Consider the following 21,654-nt stretch of genomic DNA (forward strand, 5'->3'; position numbering starts at 1 on the left):
CTTAGCCCATTTCTTCTAAGAATATCTAAGACATCTTTTATGTTAATATGTCTCTCTCTTGTTGCTTACATAAACCATCTTATGCTGTTGTTTTTACTCAGTGACTATCCTTGTGTAAACCTAAGTGTCCCACATTGTTCTTGTTGCAATAGGGATAGAAGAGGAAATACAAGACAGTTGTTTTCCTCAACAATCTGTTTTCCCTATAAAGTGGGAAGGATAAGTCAAACAGATAGCCCAGTCTCAATAATCAGATACTAAGTTGTATGTACAGATTATAAATACACTAGGAGATCAGAAAAGAGATGAAAGCAACAGCTCAGTGCTTCATGAAATAATGTGAAAAACTCTGATTTAGGTTCAAAAATAGTGTGATGAAAACTGAGAAAGCAGAGGAGAGGTTGGGGTCTTGGTTTTGGAAGGCACTGACAAAGGTGTTTCTGTGTAAAAGGTACTTTTTCCTCTGTCAGGGACAGACTATGATAATGACTGAATAAATTAAAGGACTAAAATATGGTGCCTTCATAATTAATTGTATATTGCTGTAATATTTTTTACTTCCCTGCCTCAGTAGTTTACATTTTGTTCATACTGATATGTGACTTTGTCCTTTAAAACAGTGGCTTTCAGACTGTTGCTTGGAGCCACTGTTTGGGGGCTACCCTCTGGCTACCATTCCACCTTCTCTTCCCCAATGCCCCCAATTCCCCCACCTGACACACACATATACACACACTCTGAACCAAAGTAATGTGGCTTTGATCTGTTCTACATGTTTGACTTCTGGGTTAGTTTTCATTTGAGGAGAGTATCCCAAGGCTAAAATAAAGTTTGAAAACCATAGCTCTAAAACAAAAGATCTAGTTACTATCCTTAGTATTAACGTACGCATGCATTCTTTAAAGCAGCAAAGAGGTATGGTTCACATTCCAAAGGAAGGTTTTCTTTCTAAGATCAATTCAGAGGTTCTAAGGGGATCTTGACGGTTAAAAATGGCTTAGCCATCAAATTTATCTCCAGAATTTGATGAAAAAAGAAGCATTTTGTATTATATTTGGTAATTGTTAGGTGGTTCTTTGTATTTTACTAAATTGTTTTCATCCCCTCCTCACCCCATACAGCAATCCCAGTGTATTAAGTTGGGAGTGTATACCTTCCACTATCCTAATTATAAGTCTTTATCTAAAACATGAAAACAATTTGGTCAGAATTAGGATCAATATTTTCTCTATTAGATTCCTAATCTGTTTTCATTTATCTGTTTTCCCTCCCCACCCCCATGAACTTCTATACAGAAACTTTCTGCTCTTGCTCCCCATTTTTAAAATCTTTTTTTTTGTCTTCGGTTTGTAAGGGTGATTTAGATTTTCACTTTTTAATTGAATAGGAGTCAACTTGTCATATAAATTATTGCTTTTCTGTAGCTTCAGGCAGCCAGGCCCACGTTTCTAATTTATCTCTGCATTGGAGTAATTGATTTAAAGCTTTATGGCATCCTCTTACTGTTGCAAAGTAAAGAACTGGCCTGTAATAGAAGCTTCTGCTGGGGTTAGAGATGATCTTGTGGGCTTTGACATCTGTTTGCTAAGTATATTTTGAGAAAATGTTTGTAGATTAGTAATTCTCAACCTTTATATGGATCTCTAACCCCTTTGAGAATCTAATGGAAGCTACAGATTGTCCCTGCTTAAAGATGACCATATATTTATATGTACCCAAAAAATTTTATATAGAAAATTGTCCCATTTTGTGGACACTCCCTCACACAGATTGCATGGCAGGCAGATCAAAATGTTGAGAGAAGGTGTTTGTGCATGATGAATATTTCACAGAATTCAGAGATAGCATTCTTCTTAACATGTAACTCAGAGGTGCTGTGAATATTCTGTAAAGTGGAATGAGCCTCAGCTCTATATTGGGAATAAGGAAGTATAATAATCAAGAATAGTTGTCTTAAATAGCAAATTAATAATTTATTTCTTGATCTATGTAAGAATGGAGTGAGAATGTACAAATTATGTAGTTGTCCTTGGTTTTCCCAAAAGATAACGCATTTAATTTAGAAATAAATGTTTTCATGAGTTTCTAAAATAGTATTCTAAACACATGTGGATATAATACAATTAATGTTATTATTCAGCATCTTCAGTTTTCAGGGAATAATGGAGTACCTGGGCTTGGTGGACAGAGCTTGATCCTGGGGATGGACTTCTAGCATTTTCAGTATAGTCTGCTGAGAACCAAAAAAATGTTTCACAGACAAATAAATTTGGGAACTACTATATATTTATATTTCCCTCTTAAAAAGTTACAGTTATTGTTAGCTTAGCTCTGAGAAGTTCTATATGGAGGAAACGTAATTTAATTTTTTGATTCAAAGTTTCTCAAATTTATTCAACCACAGAGCACTTCCCCACCTCCTCCCCCCCAAAACATGCTTGAACAAATGACTGGAAATATTATGAAGAGAACTACAGGTTGGTAGTTGTGACCACTGAAACTCTACATTGACAGAATTATTTATTTTAAACCTATTTCATGTATTTATTCAGGTTTAGTAGTTTTTTGCTGTTGTTATTAAGTTTGACCATCTTTTAGATTAGCTATGGAACAAAAATATTAATGTGTCATCCTTTAATAAAGGTAATTAAACTTGTCCTTTATTGTTTAGGTTTTGTTTATCAGAAACCAGTTGTCCACAAGAAGATCACTTCCCACCCAATCTTTGCGTGAAAGTGAATACAAAACCTTGCAGCCTTCCAGTAAGTCCCAAAAGCTATTTTTTTAAAAAGTGCATTGCCAACATGGCTAGCAAATAAGTCATCACAGCTGTTGTTAATCATATTTTTCGTTAAGAAAACATCTTTATTTTGGATATATATTCATGTGACTGAGTGAAACACTTGTACCAACTGTGTACAATTAACAGCTGTGACATTAGCTATGGAGACATAGTCTAGGAGTTGGGTGTGGTAGCTTTAGTGTTTTACTGAATTTTGGGAAGACGAGATTGTTTCAACAAAACCTCAGATGTATTCGTGTGAGTCTGGAAGCTTTTGGTTGAATAGAGATTTGAAGAATGCTGTGCCTTTAACAGAGGAGTGGGGGCTGTTATTGTTCACCTTTAAAATAGTCCTTATATACTTATCCAAGCTCTTTATGAATTCAACCTGATTCTTAAATTTTAGAGATTTTTAAGTTCTGCCACCAGTATTTTTCTCAGGCTTACTATGAGACTGTATGGTTGTTTAGAGAAACATACAGGAAACTCTTACAAACGTTTGCTTCTCTACTTTTAAATGAAAATACTCATTTTCTCATATGTAGTTTGTAGGTTTTTTTTTAAGGAATGGAAGTTGAAATGATTGTGGAAGTAATAAGTAGAAATAAATTATATTTCATCCTTAGGGTTATCTTCCACCTACTAAAAATGGTGTGGAACCAAAGCGACCCAGCCGACCAATTAATATCACCTCACTTGTCCGATTGTCCACAACTGTACCGAACACCATTGTTGTTTCATGGACTGCAGAAATTGGAAGAGTAAGTAAATTTTTGTTTCTACCAGATTTTTGTATTATAAGGAATGGTTAATCTCCATGGCTACCTGAGCTTGTGTGTAAATAAAAATGAGTTGCAAAAGGATTTATTTTTGTCTCACAATGAATTTTCAACATGTTCCCATTTTAAAAAATGGGATCTTGCCCTACCCAGTGTTCTATAACCTGATAACTTTCACTGAGTAATTTTCATAAACATCTTCCTATGTCATTTCATGTTCATCTGCATAATTTTAAATGGCTACATCATATTCCAATACGATGTTCCCTGTTGTTGAACATTTATTTGGTTGATTGATTACTATTTCAAAGAACGTTTTGAAGACCATCCTAGTAGCTCTAACTTTGCATACATACATGGTAATTTCCTTAGAGTAAATTCCCAGAAGTGGAATTGCTGAGTCAAAGAGCATCAGAATTTAAAGAAATTTTGTGTACATAGGCAGATTGCCTTACCAAAAGATGTTGTACAGATTTATTCTCTGACTTTGTGTTTATTCATGTGCCTGTCGACGGATAACATTGAGTTTTATTTTCTTTAAGATCTCTACTAATTTTAATAGGTAAATAGTGGTACCACATTGTTTTAATTAGTACGCCTCTTCTTCTTATTATTATTATTGGTTTTTTTGCGGTACGTGGGCCTCTCACTGTTGTGGCCTCTCCCGTTGTGGAGCACAGGCTCCGGACGCACAGGCTCAGTGGCCATGGCTCATGGGCCCAGCCGCTCCGCGGCATGTGGGATCTTCCCAGACCAGGGCACGAACCCGTGTCCCCCGCATCGGCAGGCGGACTCTCAAGCACTGCGCCACCAGGGAAGCCCCTGTACTCCTCTTATTATTATTGAGGTTGGGCATATTTTATGTTTGCGATTATTCACATTTAAAAATCATATCAATATCTATTTCTGTATTGCTGTTTTTATTGTTTATGAGTTCTTTATATATTGATTTAACCCTCTTTTACATGTGGCAAATGTTTGTTTCTAGTTTATTGCCCTTTATTTTTATTTAATATGTAGAAGATTTAAATTATTATGGAGCCAAATCTTAACCAGTTTTGTTTTTCTTTTTTTTATTTATTTTTTTATTGAGTATAGTTGAATTACAGTGTTGTGTTAATTACTGCGGTACACCAAAGTGACTCAGTTTTACATATATATATACACATATATATACATTATTTTTCATATTCTTTTCCATTATGGTTTATCACATGATATTGAATATAGTTCCCTGTACGATCCAGTAGGACCTTGTTGTTTATTTATCCTATATATACCAGTTTGCATTTGCTAATTCCAAACTCCCACTCCTACCCTCTTCCATTGCTCTCCCCCTTGGCAACCATCAGTCTGTTCTCTACGTACCTGTTTCTGTTTCATAGATAGGTTCATTTGTGTCATATATTAGATTCTACATATAAGTGATGTCATATGGCATTTGTCTTTCTCTTTCTGACTTACTTCACTTAGTATTATAGTCTCTAGTTGCACAGTTTTGTTTCTTTATAGTCTTTCCAGTCAGCCTCCATCAAGTTTAGTCTGTCTGCCCTTCCCAATCTTACATAAATAATTTGTTTATATTTTTTCTTGACTTTTGAGGTTTCTAGTTTTACCTTTAAATATTTAATCCATTGTGAATTTATGTGTAGTGTGAAATACAAATTTAATTTTTTAAATAGCCAGTTCTAATACCATTGACTAAATAAATGCTAATTCTGAAGCCACCATTATTATATATTTGCTTTGATTTATCCTGTGTGTGTTCTGAACTTTTCTGTATTGTTTCTTAGCCTAGCATTCTTTTTCCGGCACAATTTCAGAATAGTTTTGATTATTACGGTTTTATGATATGAGCTCATGTCTATTCACTAATTCATTTGAAATTTATAGAATGTGTGCTATATTCCATGCACTCTGCTGAAGACTGGCAGTACCATAGTGAGAAAAAAAAGTCCTGACTCTTTTGGAGCTTAGGATCTAGGGGGCAGGTAGTCACACACGAAAATGTGAACTGTATTATAAGTAATATAAAGAAGATGTGTGTGGTGATTTTAGAGTATATTAAAGGCCACTTTGCACTAGAGAGAGGTCAGGCAGGGCTTCCCTGAGGAAGTAATGACTGAGCTAAGAGCTGAGAGAAGGGTAGCAGGAATCAGTTAGGTGAAAGGTTCAGAGAAAACAACATTCAGAGCAGTCCACTGGCAGGTGTGAGCCTAGTTCTTCTTAAGAAACTGAAAGGGAGGAGGAATTGCTAGAGTACATAGAATGGGGAAGAACAGGGTACAAGATGAAGCTAGAGAGGTAAAAAAGGACCAAACCGTGTAGGGCCTTTGAGGTAATGTTAATGTTAAGGATATTCTCTTTTTAAGCAGAAAGTTTACAGGGCCATATTTCTGTTTAGAAAAGGCCACTCTTTAGAGTGGTGAACAGCTTGAATGGAGACCAGAGTCATGCATAGAGGTTACCTCTTACTATTGCTGAAGCGTTAGTGATAGAAATAGTATGTTAGTCTAGAGTGGTGGCACTGGGGATGGAGATAAATTGGTGGATCTGTAGGACTAAGTGATAGATTAGAAATAGGGGCTAAGAGAAAGGGAGAAGTCAAGGATGACTCCTTGGTTTCTGGCTTGAGTGACAAGGTAAATAATATTACTGAGATAGAGGAAACACTGAAAAAGGACTGAATTTAGGTGCGTTTTGTTTTGCTTTGCTTCGCTTTGAAGGAAGGAGTATTGGAGGACTACATGGAGACAATCATGAGTTCAGTTCTGAAGCTTTTGAGTTCGAGATGCCTTTGAGACATTCTGAAGAGGCATTGGGCATATAGGCTCAGAGGATAAGTTTGGGCTAGAGAAGAAAATGAGTCATCTGCATATTGGTGGTTACTAGAGCCATACAAGCAGGCTGACATTGTTTAGGGGAAATGTAACAAGTAAAAAGAAGAGAGTGTTGAAGGCTTACCATTCTTGAGGAGCTATAACTTTTAATACTGGATAGAAGAGAATGAACCTGCAGAGGACATGGGGAAATAGTACCAGAGATGTGGGGCAGAACGGGGGGTGGGTATGAGAAGCCAAGGGAGGAGTTTCAAAAAAGAAGGACAGGGACTTCCCTGGTGGCACAGTGGTTAAGAATGTACCTGCCAATGCAGGGAACACGGGTTCGAGTCCTGGTCCGGGAAGATCCCACATGCCGCGGGGCAGCTGGGCCTGTGTGCCACAACTACGGAGCCTGTGCTCTAAAGCCCGCGAGCCACAACTGCTGAGGCCCACGTGCCTAGAGCCCGTACTCCGCAACAAGAGAAGCCACTGCAATGAGAAGCCCGTGCACTGCAATGAAGAGTAGCCACCACTCAACTAGAGAAAGCCTGCGTGCAGCAACGAAGACCCAATGCAGCCAAAAATAATAAGTGAATAAAATAAAATTTATTTTAAAAAAAGGAGATGGTAAGCAGTACTGAACAGATGTTGAGAAGTCAAGTATGTTGAAATCTAAAAAAATACTTTTTGGATTAGAAACATAAAGTTGACTTTAGCATGAGCTGTTTTGGTGAATGGTGGGAGGAGAAGCCCTATTGTGACCAGGCAGAGGTAAGGCAGTGGAGATAGTGAGTTATAGAAGGGTAGCTTTGGAAATAGATACAGCTGAGCTGGAGGGAAATTTGAGATGAGAGTTATTTGTTTGCTTTAATGGGAGAGTGTTAAACATGTATAAAGGATGATGGCAGGTATCTTCTTGGGAGGAAGAGATTAAATATACACGAGAAAAATAATCAATAGTGAATTTCATTAACTAACTCATTGTAGCTAGGAGGGACAACTTCTTTATTTAGTGGAATAAAAGGATTGGATGCATGTATATGATTGGTACTGGAGAGGTGGTAAGTTCTGATCTGATGAATTCTCTTAAGTCTGTGAGATAGGAGGTGAGAGAAGTCTGCTGAGAGTGAGAGAAGAAATCGGGGCATTGAGGAGAGTGAAAATGTTGAAAAAGTAATTGCATGGAGTAAGACATATTCCCCTGCATTATTCCCCCAAATCTTTCTGGGAATAAATGAGCTTGCTTTAAAATTTGTATATTAACTTAGAGAGGATTAACTTATTTACAGTATTTAATGTCCTTATTTCAGGAACTGTATGTTTCTCCATTTATTCAAATCCTCTTTCATGTTCCTCAGTAATTTAATAGGTTTCTTCTTACAAAGTTTCCATATTTTTTATTGATTCTTGTGTTGTTTATTATTATTACTGCCATTGTAAATAGATCTTTTTTCTGTTATATTTTCTAAAAAATGTATTTATTGTTTTATTTAAAAGCTAGTTATTGTTGAATATTTACTTAGTACATAAATTCACGTATTGGTTCTGATAGCTTTTTAGTAGGTTTCTTGGTATTTCCAAATAGGCGGTTTTGAGTCTGAGATGTATCATTATATGAATAATGATAATCCTAATACTTAGGCCATAATTTCTTATTCTTGTTCTCTGTGCTGTCTAGAACCTTCAGAACAATGTTAAGTAATGTGAGTGCTAGTGGACATACTTGGCTTGTTCCTTAACGTTAATGAGAATACTAGTGTCACAACATTAAGTATTATAATGGCTATTAATTTTTGATAGAACTTAATTATAGCAACAACATAATCCTGTGGTCCTCTTTTTTACTGTATATCTTTGAGAGAAATGGATTTTGAATTTTATCAAAATCCTTTTTTGGGATCTATCAAGGTTATATATTTTTTCTTTACCTAATCAGTATGTCACTATTAGGTTTTTAAAATCCTTTTAAATGTTTTTTTTCTAGTGTACCTTGGGCTCCCTGTTTTTGTCCCCCTTTTTGAAGAGGGTATTGCAGATGTTTTGGGTTTTGTCTGTGTGTGAAAAGTGTATAAACACCAGGGTGTTTACAGTGAACTATGAAAGAAGTCAAACTGTGGGAGAGGAGGGAAATGTGGTTGCTGATATATAGCACTAGAGGAGAGGGGGAAATATTCTTCCATGGGAAGCCTTCCACACCTCAGAAAGAAAACAGTAATCTTCAGTGATTTGAAGATCTCCCAGGTAAGATTTGTGTAGACCATGATCTACAAGTTGGAGACCTTCTTTTTGAAATAAAACATTGAAAGAAAATTATTCTTTTCTGAAGCCCAAAAGATAACTTATTAGATTGGTTTTTGATCCTAGTTTTATTCAGCTTGTGAAGATAATCTGAATAGTTCATGTAGGATCTCTTACTGTTTTGGGGATTAATTTCTGTATTATTAGTTGCCATTGAGAAGTGTTAGCATTATGTCTTCAAAGGAAATAAATGGAAGAGCTAATGCTATGGTGGTAATCGTCTTACAATATATTATAACTATTCAGTCAACATGTACACCGTAAACTTACACAATATTATATGTCAATTATAGCTCAATTTTAAAAATTGTAATATAAGAGAAAAAGAAGAGCTAGTACAGTGGTTGAAGGAGATAAGTGAACTCTGTTGTAACTTCTTATCCTACCTCAGAGTAATCACTGCATCTAGCCATTTATTAAATTGTCATTGTTTGTAGAGAAGTTATTTAGATACTGGTGTAAAGGGCACTTAATGAGATCATATCTTAATAATGAAGAAAACGTCCTATAAACTTGATAGACAATTTTGAAGACTTTGAAAAAGCATTTGACAAAAACATCAGTGTAATGCAATATATTTCAGTAGTTGGAGTTAAGTAGTACTTTGAAGCGTTAGCAGGAACAATATATCATCTACCTAGGAGAGATACTATACCACTGTGAAGTTTTGGTGGGGGTTGCTGCTGAATCTCTTTCATGTGATATAAAATTTAATTCCATATTATCGGTACAAGTGGTGTTTGTTAATACCTGACCTTCTTTTTGCTTTCTTTTTTTTTTTTTAATTTCTTATCTGGTTACATGTTTCAACTAGAGTGAACATCCCTTTTCACTGAACTTGTAGTTTCTACTTGACCTCTCCTTAAAAATTTATATAAAGCCTTAGGGTGATTACTAGTTCTGAAGATTCAGGCTGTAAGTATATATAATAATTTCACAGTGTTAATTAGCATTTCTGCAGTTTCTATCATACTTGAACCATTAATCAAATAATAAAGGTGAATAAGGATTTTTTTTCTAAAAGGAGCTTTTTAGTTTTACATTAGATTGGTATGTTGTATGTCTAAAATTTTGGTAAGTTTTAAGGTTATTTGTTCCTCATTAATAAATTATGGGATTTATTAATGTAAGTAAATTAGCTTTTAAAAAATGTTTAATTTTTATTTTATATTGGAGTATAGTTGATTTACAATGTTAGTTTCAGGTGTACAGCAGAGTGATTCAAGTTATACATATACATATATCCATTCTTTTTCAGCTTCTTTTCCCATTTAGGTTATTACAGAGTATTGAGCAGAGTTCCCTGTGCTATACAGTAGGTCCTTGTTGATTATCTATTTTATATATAGTAGTATGCATATGTTAATCCCAGACTCCTAATTTATTCCTCCCAAATTAGCTTTTTTGATACTTCATTTTTTCCTGGAAAATGTGTAGCATGTGAACACGGATAGGTTTCTGAACTCTAAGTGAAAATTTGACCTTCCAGAGGGTATTGTACAATATATTCTCTTCTTGCCAAAAGAGGGGGATGCATTTTCCAAAGTGTGAAAGTTGGAATGTACATTGGACTAGGTTAGGAGGGTCAAAGCAAATGGTATGTGAAGTCAAGAACTATAGAGAACTACACTGGCCTTGGCCATTAGTCCATTGTCCTGACATCCCTTCACTTTCCTCTTGATTTCTAGTGCCACCTTTGTCATCAGGCAGGTGCATGATCATGAGCAGATTACATATATTTTTTAAAATTTAAAATTAAAAGCATTTTTGTGTGCCTCCATTTTATCAGTCCTTTATTTAGAAAGATACTTGCCCTACGTATCTCTTACAGGCCTTCTTTGAGGTTTAAATGAAGTGGATAGTATATATTAAGAGTGTGTGTAAAACTGTATGTAGCTAATAAATAGAAGATGGCAATAATTATTTTTCCTTTTGCTTCTTTCCAAATCTCTTGATTCCAACACCAAGTGGAAAGTGGGCCTTCTCATTTAGATCTCTCTCTTACCCTTCATAAGCCTCAGCCCTCTTTTCTTCCTCTTATCCAGTCATGTACCCTTTACTTTGCCTTGGCTTGTTGATAAACTATTTTCTTTGTCCCCCTTCTCCTAGTACCATCTCTGGGTAGTCCCTCTGCTGGTAATGGATATTCATCTGTTCTTTTGCCAAACCATCAGCTTCTCTTTGAAAATATTTAATATTCCCTCTGCTTGTTGTGATAATAGCCCAAGTAGGCTCTTTTCAAAACTAGTTAAAGGCATAGAGAGAGATTAAATGGTATAAATTAGGATGCCAGTCTAATTTTTTAAATAGCTACTGCTACCTGCTAAACATGTTTTATGATGACTTTGACATCTTACTGGCATTGGTTTATATTTATTTTTAACAATGTTCTTTACATAAGTGCCTTAAATTGATTAAGTTCAAGCATAGGTAGTCAGGTAATACAGAAGCATGACAGATCTGGCATTATCTCTTGAAAGTTGCAAAATTAGAACAAGTTCTTTTACTTTTCTACACTTCACTTTCCTCATCCATAAAAATAGGATTACCTCAGCAGCTTTTTGGTTAAGATTAAATGAATTAGCATTCATGAAAACACCTAAGATAGTGCTTGGCGCACAGTAGGTGTTTTAAACAGGTGTTAATTTTCTTTCCCTATCATTGTGGGATTAAAATAGATGTACCTATTTACTTACGTATGTTGTTTGCTTTCTACATCTTTTTTTTTGTTTGTTTTTTTCCAGAACTATTCCATGGCAGTATATCTTGTAAAACAGTTGTCCTCAACAGTTCTTCTTCAGAGGTTACGAGCAAAGGGAATAAGGAATCCGGATCATTCTAGAGCTTTAAGTACGTATGATAACTTTATTTTATTTATGCAGCTGAACTATTTTGGTAAAGGTTAGAATAGTGTTTTTTCAACTCAAGAAATTTTAGGGTTTATTTTTTTTACTAGAGCTTGTCACAGTGGATTAAAACACTGAAAACTTTGTTTTGTGAGCTAGAGTAATTCAAGACTTAAGAGTAGTTTTAGGGACTTACCTGGCAGTCCAGCGGTTAAGACTCTGCGCTTCCACTGAGGGGGGCACGGGTTTGATCCCTCATCGGGGAACTAAGATGCCACACATTGTGTGGTGGGGCCAAAAAAAAAAAAAAAAGAGTAGTTTTAATATCTTTGTCATGACGTATATTTTATAGTTTATATTTTACTGATCTTAAAATTAACTTTGTAAAGTCAGTACATGCATACAGAAGAATATTTTACCAAAGCTTCATAAAAATAAATAAGTGTTCAGGAATTCTAGGAGATGGAAAGGAAATCTTGGCATATATTTTACAAGAATTATTTTATATTTAAGGTTTATCCAGGAAAAATGTCCAAGGATATGTGATGACAACATCCCTGCATTAACAAAGTAAAAAGAGAGTCAGTGGGGTGGTAGATATAATAATGAAGTAGGTTCTGCTTTTAACCAGTTATGTGGCCTTGGAAACTCAGTCTACTCATACTCTGAATCTCTTATTCTTCATCTGTAACAAGAAGTTTATACCACATCATATCTAAAGCTCCTTCAAAATCTAGGTTCTTAGGTAGGAATAACTAGATGGTTCCTTTTGTTCAGGTGAACTTGAGAGGTAGTAAGGGGCACATTGACTCTTCTGGCCTCAGTGTTTGAGGGTTAAGGCCAGAGGTTGGTGGCCTTTCCAAACAGTTGAACTAAGTTCTTCCTTTATTCTCTTCTTTGTGAGAGATAGATGGATTGGGGGATGGGGATGGGCACTTGGAGAACAAAGCTTTTACAGATGGGGGTTCGATAGCTACCCTTTTAAGGATTCTTGATGTGAGTTGATTAATGAAGCCCACTATCAGATTTGTAGTTAGGAACATTCTGGTAGAAAGAAACTAAGGTAGTAAGACCACCTTTCCTCTTGTTTCCCTTTGCGACATAGCTTTTATCTCTTTTCCTAACCTGTTTCTATGCCGGATTAAAAGATCCCATTACCTCTGAATATCAGTATACCCTCAAGAGTTCATTGAAGGATTTTTCTGTATAAAAAGGGTCCTTTTAAAATTGAAAATATTCTGAGTCAAGAGGAGCACACTAGTGGCTAATGCCTCTGTAGGCATTCCTTGATAGACAGTGGAGAGCTAGAGGTCTGGTTTGAGGTCTAGGGGAGTGGAAGCACCTTTTGGCAAGGACAAGGAGATGAGTGGGGGATCCTGAAAGAAGAGGAGGGACAGACACCTGCTTTGAAGGAGCACACAAGAGAAGAAGTTTTCTTTTTTCACACTCCATTCTGGTCATTTTCCTGAGAATCTTCGTATTTGCCACATAGCGTTAGAATTTCATTTAGTCAGAAAGTATTATGGAATTGTGTGAGCCTGTGTAGAAAAGGTCATACCAAGAAATAAAGCTGAAAGCTGATGAAGCTGTTATGTTGCATAATAATAATAAGGCAAGCTGTCTTTGCTCAAGCTGTAAATTCTTCTCCGCTTGCAGCTGTGGCACCATCTGGAGGGAGAGTGGGAAGGTGAGCCTAGAGTTATTTTATTTACTAGAACAAACCACTGTTAGCCACTGTTAAGCAGCAAAAGCTACTTAATTCAAGAGTGGTTTATTTCATCTCTAATAAATCCTGGAGGTGGAGAGTAATTGCAGATTGGGTTGGATTTTTGTGGAACTTTGTATCTTATCTTGTTGGCTTGGGGAACCAACAAAACTTTAATTTGGATCCTACCAATAAAACATTTGTCATAATTGACTAAAGAACAGATTGTTTGCCTTTATGCTATCTCTAAAGAAATGTTACCCAACAAATTAATTATGTAATTAAGATTGTGTGAAACAACTTGACAGAAGAAAATGTTGGTGGGTTTCTCAGATATTTTGTAGAATCAAATTACCCACAAATATGTTCATTGTAAGTCATTCTTAATCTTATCAATGAATTCTACCAGCAAAATTTTATTAGTCAAATCAGACATTATTCTTGAAATAAAGTCAATGGTATTTAGACTTTTCACAGAGAAATCCACGCTGATTCATTTGATTACTAGTAGATTTTTGTATTGCGGTTTCTGTCTTCACGTAGAGTTGTCCCCTCACCGCTATCACAAAGCAGTCCTTTACTAATTCTTGGTCAAGTTCCTGTCTCCTCTTCTTTTTCCCTTTAGCAATCACTTTAAACCTTGGCCATACTTAAACAATATTCCCCCTCTTTCAACACTGTCAGCGCAAGAAAATCGGTGCTATAAGATGTGACTTGTCTAAATTGCCCATTTCTTCCTTAATGTCACAAAACTACTTTTCAGCTTATCTTCATTTGTACCCATCCTTATTTATTCTCTTCAATCTCAGGAGGAAATGTCCCATTTCCTGCCCAAAGTTAATTTTTTATTCATTTATTCTTCTCATTCAAGACATTGTATTAAGAGTCTACTGTGTTCCAGGCACAGGAGACTGTAGCCTTAAACAAAACACATACTGTCTCTGCATCCGTCAGAAGTTTGCAGTCCAGTGGGAAAGACAGAATTAAATGATTGTACAAGTCATTAGTGAATTACAGTTGTGACATGTGTCTTAAAGAAGAAAGACAGGGAACTCTGGAGGTAACAGCAGGAGAACATAGTCCTCTCTGGTGCTATGATGTTTAAGACACGATTATAAGGATGAGGAGGAGGTAAGCCCCAGATGGGAGGAGAATATGCCAAGAGACAAGGCCAGTAGAGTTGGAGTGGAGAGAACAAAGGAGGAAAGTGGCCAGAGAGATAGCCATGGGGTGAGTTCATATAGATGATATGAAGACAGATGATAAAAAACCCTTAGAGGATTTTTAAGCAGAGTGGTACGATCAGATATGGGCAATAAAAAGTTCACTTAGAAGACTGAATTGAAGGGGAGCTAGGCTGTTGTAGTGAGGCCAGTTAGGAACCTGTTGTACAGATAAGAGACGATGATGTCTTGAACTGAAGTAATGGTGATGGAAATAGAGAGAAGTTGATGGTTTGACAGATGTTAAAGGGGAGAAGTGGTGACTACGTGTGGGGAGTGAAGAAAAAGAAGTGAAGGAGTTCTAGGTTCCTTACTTACTAGGCACCAGCTTACATGGTAGTGCCATTTACTGAAATGGAAAACAGTGTTGAAAAGATCTGGTTGCAGGCACAAGATCAGAGTGCACTCTTGGACTTTTGGTATTTGAGATGTCTATGAGGCATCCAGATGGAGATGCTCAGAAACAGCATTACGAGGCCTCTCTGCTCACTTATCTGCTCTCTGTCCTGTATTTTCAGTTCCTTCCTCCGCTCTATAGGCTCTTTCTGTCAGCCTTCACTGAGTCTTTTTCATCCTTTAGAAAATACAAAAGCAAGCTACTCTCTAGATAGAGATCTGTGTTCCTCTTGTTCTCATCCTAATTTCTTAAAAGAGTCATCTACACTTCCCTTTCTACCTCCTCACTGCAACCCATTGTGAACTTTTAACTCCCATCATTCCACTGAAACTGCTCTTGCAGATGTCACAAGTGACAATCTGATTGCCAGATTTAAAGTTTATCTTTTCAGTTTATGTCAGATATTTTTGCTGCATTTCATACCAACAACTTTCTCCTTGAAATTCTCATCTCTATTTCTTCTCAATCACTTGCCTTCAATGGATACTCTTAAGGGTAGTATCCTAAATGTTTGTTTTCCCTCGGTCTTTGTCCTTGGTCTCTACAAGGACATACATACTTTCCCTAGAGATAATCACATTTACTCTTGTGGTTTAAATTAGCACCAACTCCCAAATACATATTTTCATTCCAGACCTTCCCCTGAATTTCAAATGTAGATACACATAGCTAACTGTCTTCACCGAAATATACCACTGGTTCCTCAGATTCAGGTAGTGAAAACTGAACTCACTAAGTTCTATCAGACATAAACCCTAAATATTTCTCAACTCTGTCGAGCTCTCTCTCTCCCTACCATCACTGACCTCATTTAAGCTCTCATATCCTGCCTTTATTTTAAAAACCTATTCTTGAATTATATATTCCTCTCCTTTCTTGCCCACCCCCCTTTTTGTTTTTTTGCGGTACGTGGGCCTCTCTCACTGTTGTGGCCTCTCCCGTTGCGGAGCACAGGCTCCGGACGCGCAGGCTCAGCGGCCATGGCTCACGGGCCCAGCCGCTCCGCGCCATGTGGGATCTTCCCGGGCCAGGGCACGAACCTGTGTCCCCTGCATTGGCAGGCGGACTCTCAACCACTGCACCACCAGGGAAGCCCATTGGCCCCCCTTTTTATATCTCTCTTCTGGTAGCAATCTAAGTGATTAATACAGATCTAATCTTACCATTTCTTTGCAATCCATGACTTCCTAACACCAATGGGATAAAAACTCCAACTTGTTAACATGACTTAAACATATAGCTTTCCATGGTGTGGCACCTGCTTATTACTTTCCGGTGTCATCTGTATTCATTCTTCTTCTCATTCTTTTTACTCCAAAAATAATGAATTCTTTTCTTTTCTTCAGTGCTTTGCCAGTATTGTTCTCTGTGCCTCAGACTTCCCTGTTACCTACTTTGCCTAAATTCTAATTATCCCTCATGTTTCACTTTTTCCAGGAGGTATCTCAGAACCCCCAGAGTTGATGCATTGACTTTGAGCTAGTTTCCATTACAGCACATTAGAGAAGTATCTTTGCTCTCTACTAGACTATGAGTTCCTTTGGGCAGGAACTTAATCTTATCTTTCTTTGAATTCCTAGTGCTTAGCTCAGGGCCTGGCACATAGTAGATCCTCAGACTTCTGTTAAGTAAATTGATGAAAAGAGTTCTTGAGTAAAAGATCACATCTCTGTGCCTCTGTTTTCTTGCTTATAAAATGAAGTATTGGACTTAATATGTTCAATTGTTTACAGCCTTAAAATTCTAAAAAGGAGGGCTTCCCTGGTGGCGCAGTGGTTGAGAGTCCGCCTGCCGATGCAGGGGACACGGGTTCATGCCCCGGTCCGGGAAGATCCCACATGCCGTGGAGCAGCTGGGCCTGTGAGCCATGGCCGCTGAGCCTGCGCGTCCGGAGCCTGTGCTCCGCAATGGGAGAGGCCACAACAGTGAGAGGCCCACGTACTGCAAAAAAAAAAAAATAAAATAAAATTCTAAAAAGGATAGAAAATTTTTTGAAAACCTAGAACACTAATAGAACACTCTGTGGTGATGGAAATGTTCTATATCTGCACTGTCCCGTGTGATAGCCACTAGTACTATGTGTCTGTTGAGTACTTGAAATGTGGTAGTGCAACTGAGGAACTGAATTTTAAATTTAATTTAATTTAAATATAGCCACATGTGACTAGTGGCAAACTCTCATAGCATATGACAACAGGGATTTTCAAAGATTAATTTTAGTAAATTAATCATCATATAGTAAAATAGTAAAATACTATTACGGCTGCAGCTCACAGTGACACCAGAAAACCTGAACTCCTGAAAGATTTACCCGGTGTTGGTTGATGCAGCAGGATGAATATTGATGTCTTATTTTTATTTTTCACTTTCTTATGAAATTTAACATACTGATTCCCCCCCACACTTTTCTTCTTTTTTTTATTTTGGTTGTGTTTGTTCAAGTATAGTTTACAAGCAGTAAAAATTCACCTGTTTAAGTGTACGGTTTGATGAATTTGACAGGTGTATGCAATCATGAACTAAATGCCACAATCAAAATATGTAACATTCTTCACCCCAGAAAGTTCCCCTGTGGCCCTTTGCATTCTGTCTCATCTCCTTACCCCCAGTTCTTATAACATTGATGTGATTTCTGTCTCAGTGGTTTTTTCTTTTCCAGGACTTGAAATCCCACAGCATGTAGCCTTTTGTTTCTGGCTTCTTTTACATAGTATAATGGTTTTAGGTTCATTCATGTAGTTTGCTCTTCTTTATTATTGAGTAGTGTTCCATTTATCTGTACTGTAATTTGGGTATCCATTTATCAGTTGATGGACGTTTAGATTGCTTCCAGTTTTTCGTTATCATGAATAAAGCTGCTAAAACATTTGCAGTTTGCATATGAATATCAGTTTTGTGGACATACGTTTTCATTTCTCTTGGGTAAATACTCAGGACTAGGATTGTTGGGTCACATGATAAATGTATAGAAAAGAGGTTGGCAGTTTCTTATAAAGTGCATATTCCATTTTTGCATTCCTACCAAGAAGATTTGAGATTTAGAGTTTTTTCCCCATTCTCTCTAGCAGTTGATATTGTCAGGCTGCTTTGATTTTAGCCATTCTGGTCACTGTGTAGGTGATATGTCGTGTGGTTTTAATATGAACTTTTCTAATGACTAACGATGTTAAGCATCTTTTCATGTGCTTATTTGCCATCCTTATAGCTTCTTTGATAAAATATCTATTCAACTTTTCCCTGCATTTATTTTATAGTTTGTGCTTTTTGCATACTATGAAATCTTTGTCCAACCCAAGGTCACAAACATTTTACTTCTAGAAGTTTTATTGTTTTATTCTTTGATCTAGGTCTACAGTTTATTTTAAATAAATTTTTGTGTATGATACAAAGTAAGCTTTAGAGGTTCATTTTCTCCCCATACAGATACCAGTTGTTCCATAACATTTCTCGAAAATACTAATTTTTTCTCCATTTAATTACCTTGACACCTTTGTCAAAAACCAGTTGACCATAGATGTATGAATTTATTTCTGGACTCCATTATCTTCCATTGACCTATTTATCTATCCTTATACCAATAACACAGTCTTCATTACTAAAGCTTGATAGTAATTCTTGAAATCAGGTTGTCCTCCAACGTTATTTTTCTTTTTCAGAATTGTTTTGACAAATGCAGTATATTAAAAAGTAATACATAGGGATCAAATAGAGTTTGTTCCAGGAATATTAGGTTCATACAACATTCAAAAATCTATCAATATAATTCACCTTCTCATCTCAGCAAACTAAAAAAGAAAAAATCATGTGATCATCTCCATAGATTCAGAAAAAGCAGTTGGTCAAATTCAATATCCATTCATGATAAAACTCAGCAAAATAGAGAGAAGGGGGCTGCTTCAATGTAATAAAGGGTATTTACAAAAAGCCTTTAGCTAATATCATATTTAATGGTAAAAATCTTCACCCCTAAGACTGAGAATAAGGCAAGAATATCTTTCTTAATGCCTCTATTCAGCATTGCCCTTAAGATCCTATTCAGCACAATAAGGCAAGAAAAAAGAAGCATACAGATTAGAAATGAACAATAATTATTGTCTTTATTTGAAGATGACTTCATTGTTTAGAAAACATCCCAAAAAATCTACAAAAAAGCTACTAAAGCCAATGTGTAAATTTAGCACGGTTGCAGAATACATGGTCAGTTTATAAAAATTGTATTTCTACTAGCTGTAAACAACTGGAAATTGAAATTCAAATAATAAGAATTTTAAAAATATGAAATACTTAGGAATATGTTACACAAAATATATGCACAATTGTATGCTGACAACTATGAAACATTGGTGAGAGTAATTAAAATAAGACCTGAATAATGAAGAGATACATCATGTTAATGGATCAGAACACTCAGTATTGTTATTGGAGAAATGTCAGTTCTCTCCAAGTTGATCTGTAGGTTAAATTCAATCCAATCAAGATCCTAAAGTATTAAAAATATCTTTACAGGAAAGAATTGATTGAGTCTATAATGGCAAAGGTGAAAAGCGAAGTTTTTTTTTTAAAATAGAAATTAATAAGCTAATTCTAAAATAATTTCAGAAAATTCTTTTACCTCTGAGAGAAAATAAACATACAAGTCACATTTTATTTTAAGTTGCGATAACTAATATTTATTTAGTATAATGTTAGGTTATTTTAAAGCATTTTATTTGTATTAACTCATTTAATCCTTACAACAATGTTATGAGGTACTGTTATTATTCCCATTTACAAGATGAGGAAACTGAGGCATGGAAAAGTTAAATGACTAAGGCTGAATTACAACAGCCTAGGCTGGCTCTAGATCCTGTGCTCTGAACCACTACCTCAGGTTGCCTTTCCTTTTTCATTTTTTTTTCAAAGTACTAACACTGAACTTTGTTTTGCATAAGGCTGATATTATGATCTATGATATTGCTTCATTTAACTCGAAGTTTAAATAGATAAGATGTAAAGTCAGTTACTGTTCCCATTGCTGTGTGCATGGTGGGTGTTAGGGAGTGGTTGGTGAAGACATGCAGAATGGTTAGGAATCACATTAGAATTCTATTTACATGTTTGTTTCGTATGGCAATTGTTTGTCACCTTTAAAAAGATACTGTTGGTTAAATGTATCTTTATAAGAAAGGTTGGAGTAAGATTGGGTCTATAATGGCAAAAGCATACTTTTCATAATTTACATATAATATTAATTAGCATAAGTGATATGATAACTATATTTTCCAAACTAAAACCCACGGATTGTGTGCCTTTTTAGATGTGATAGACAGCCTATGAGTTATATAGACTGTAAAGTTTTTGAATTTCCAGGCCATAAAATGATTTTTTAGTCTGTCATCAGAATCACATCTGGAGCTTTTTAAAAACTACTTATTAGTGTCCCTCTTCCCCATTTTGGTTCAGTGGGCAGTTATAAGTTAGAAAGCTCTATAGGTAGTTCTGATGTGCATCTTAGTTGAGATCCACTAGTTTATGGAGGCAGTTGAATAGAATATCTAAGATTTGGACCATCTCAAAAAAATCCAGACTCTGTGATCATCAAGTTTAATAAAGGCAGAATTCTTAATTCTTTTTTTTTTTTTTTTTAGTTCTTTTATTTATTTTTGGCTGTGTTGGGGCTTCGTCGCTGTGCACGGTTTTTCTCTACTTGCGGCATGCGGGGGCTACTCTTCGTTGTGATGCGCGGGCTTCTCATTGTGGTGGCTTCTCTTGTTGCGGAGCATGGGCTCTAGGCGCGTGGGCTTCAGTAGTTGTGGCGCACAGGCTCAGTAGATGTGGTACACGGGCTTAGTTGCTCCGCGGCATGTGGGATCTTCCCGGACCAGGGCTTGAACCCGTGTCCCCTGCATTGGTAGGCAGATTCTTAACCACTGCGCCACCAGGAAAGGCCAGAATTCTTAGTTCTTATAAATAGTTACCAGTTCAACAGACATCTGAAACTGTTCTTCCTTACCCAAGTACTTTTCCCCTTTCCATTTTCTTGTATCTTTCTTTCCTTCCTCCCTCCCTCCCTCCCTCCCTCCCTCCCTTCCTTCCTGTCACATTCAGTTGTGCCTCAGGTCTGAAATTCTATGATTGACTCCAGAACTACTCCACTTGTGCCCCCTTACACATATAGACTTTAAAGTTATTCTGGAACAGTTTCTAAAATTATTGAAATATTACGTTTAGGCATTTCCAGTCTCACTTCTGTGCTGAAGTTTAATTAAAGTTCTGAGGTTTTCAGAAGTAACATGTCTCAGGTTTTCAGATGAGAAGTATAAAGGTCCTTGCTGGGCTTCCCTGATGGCGCAGTGGTTGAGAATCTGCTTGCCAATGCAGGGGACACGGGTTTGAGCCCTGGTCTGGGAAGATCCCACATGCCATGGAGCAACTAGGCCCGTGAGCCACAACTACTGAGCCCGCACGTTTGGAGCCTGTGCTCCGCAACAGAGAGGCTGCTACAGTGAGAGGCCCGCGCACCATGATGAAGAGTGGCCCCCACTCACCACAACTAGAGAAAGCCCTCGCACAGAAACGAAGACCCAACACAGCCAAAAATAAATTAATTAATTAATTAAAAAAAAAAAAAAGTCCTTGTTATGTTAGACTGACTGAGAGTAACAGAACAGCTTCAAAAGTAAAATTACCAGTGCCTCCTCTCTTAAGAACCATAGGAAATTTGAACTGAGAAGATGTAGAGATTATCTAGTGTAGGCTGTTATTTTCCAAGAAGTAAAATTAAGCTCAGAGAGGAGGACTGACTTGCCCAAGGTAGCATAAT

General features: G+C 36.6%; 1 protein-coding gene across 2 annotated transcripts in view; it reads left to right on the forward strand.

Annotated features, from left to right (window-relative positions):
* Nucleotides 1-21,654, forward strand: part of PIAS1 (protein inhibitor of activated STAT 1) — a 122,447-nt gene that overhangs the window by 77,009 nt on the left and 23,784 nt on the right. For both annotated transcript variants that reach the window (XM_024761661.1, XM_024761662.1), the window contains exons 5-7: nucleotides 2,672-2,762; nucleotides 3,409-3,543; nucleotides 11,426-11,531. In XM_024761661.1, the coding sequence (XP_024617429.1) occupies nucleotides 2,672-2,762; nucleotides 3,409-3,543; nucleotides 11,426-11,531 (332 nt within the window). The remainder of the gene's footprint in view (nucleotides 1-2,671; nucleotides 2,763-3,408; nucleotides 3,544-11,425; nucleotides 11,532-21,654) is intronic.

The sequence above is a fragment of the Neophocaena asiaeorientalis genome, unplaced genomic scaffold, assembly GCF_003031525.2.
Source record: "Neophocaena asiaeorientalis asiaeorientalis breed wild unplaced genomic scaffold, Neophocaena_asiaeorientalis_V1.1 scaffold465, whole genome shotgun sequence".
Taxonomy (NCBI): domain Eukaryota; kingdom Metazoa; phylum Chordata; class Mammalia; order Artiodactyla; family Phocoenidae; genus Neophocaena; species Neophocaena asiaeorientalis.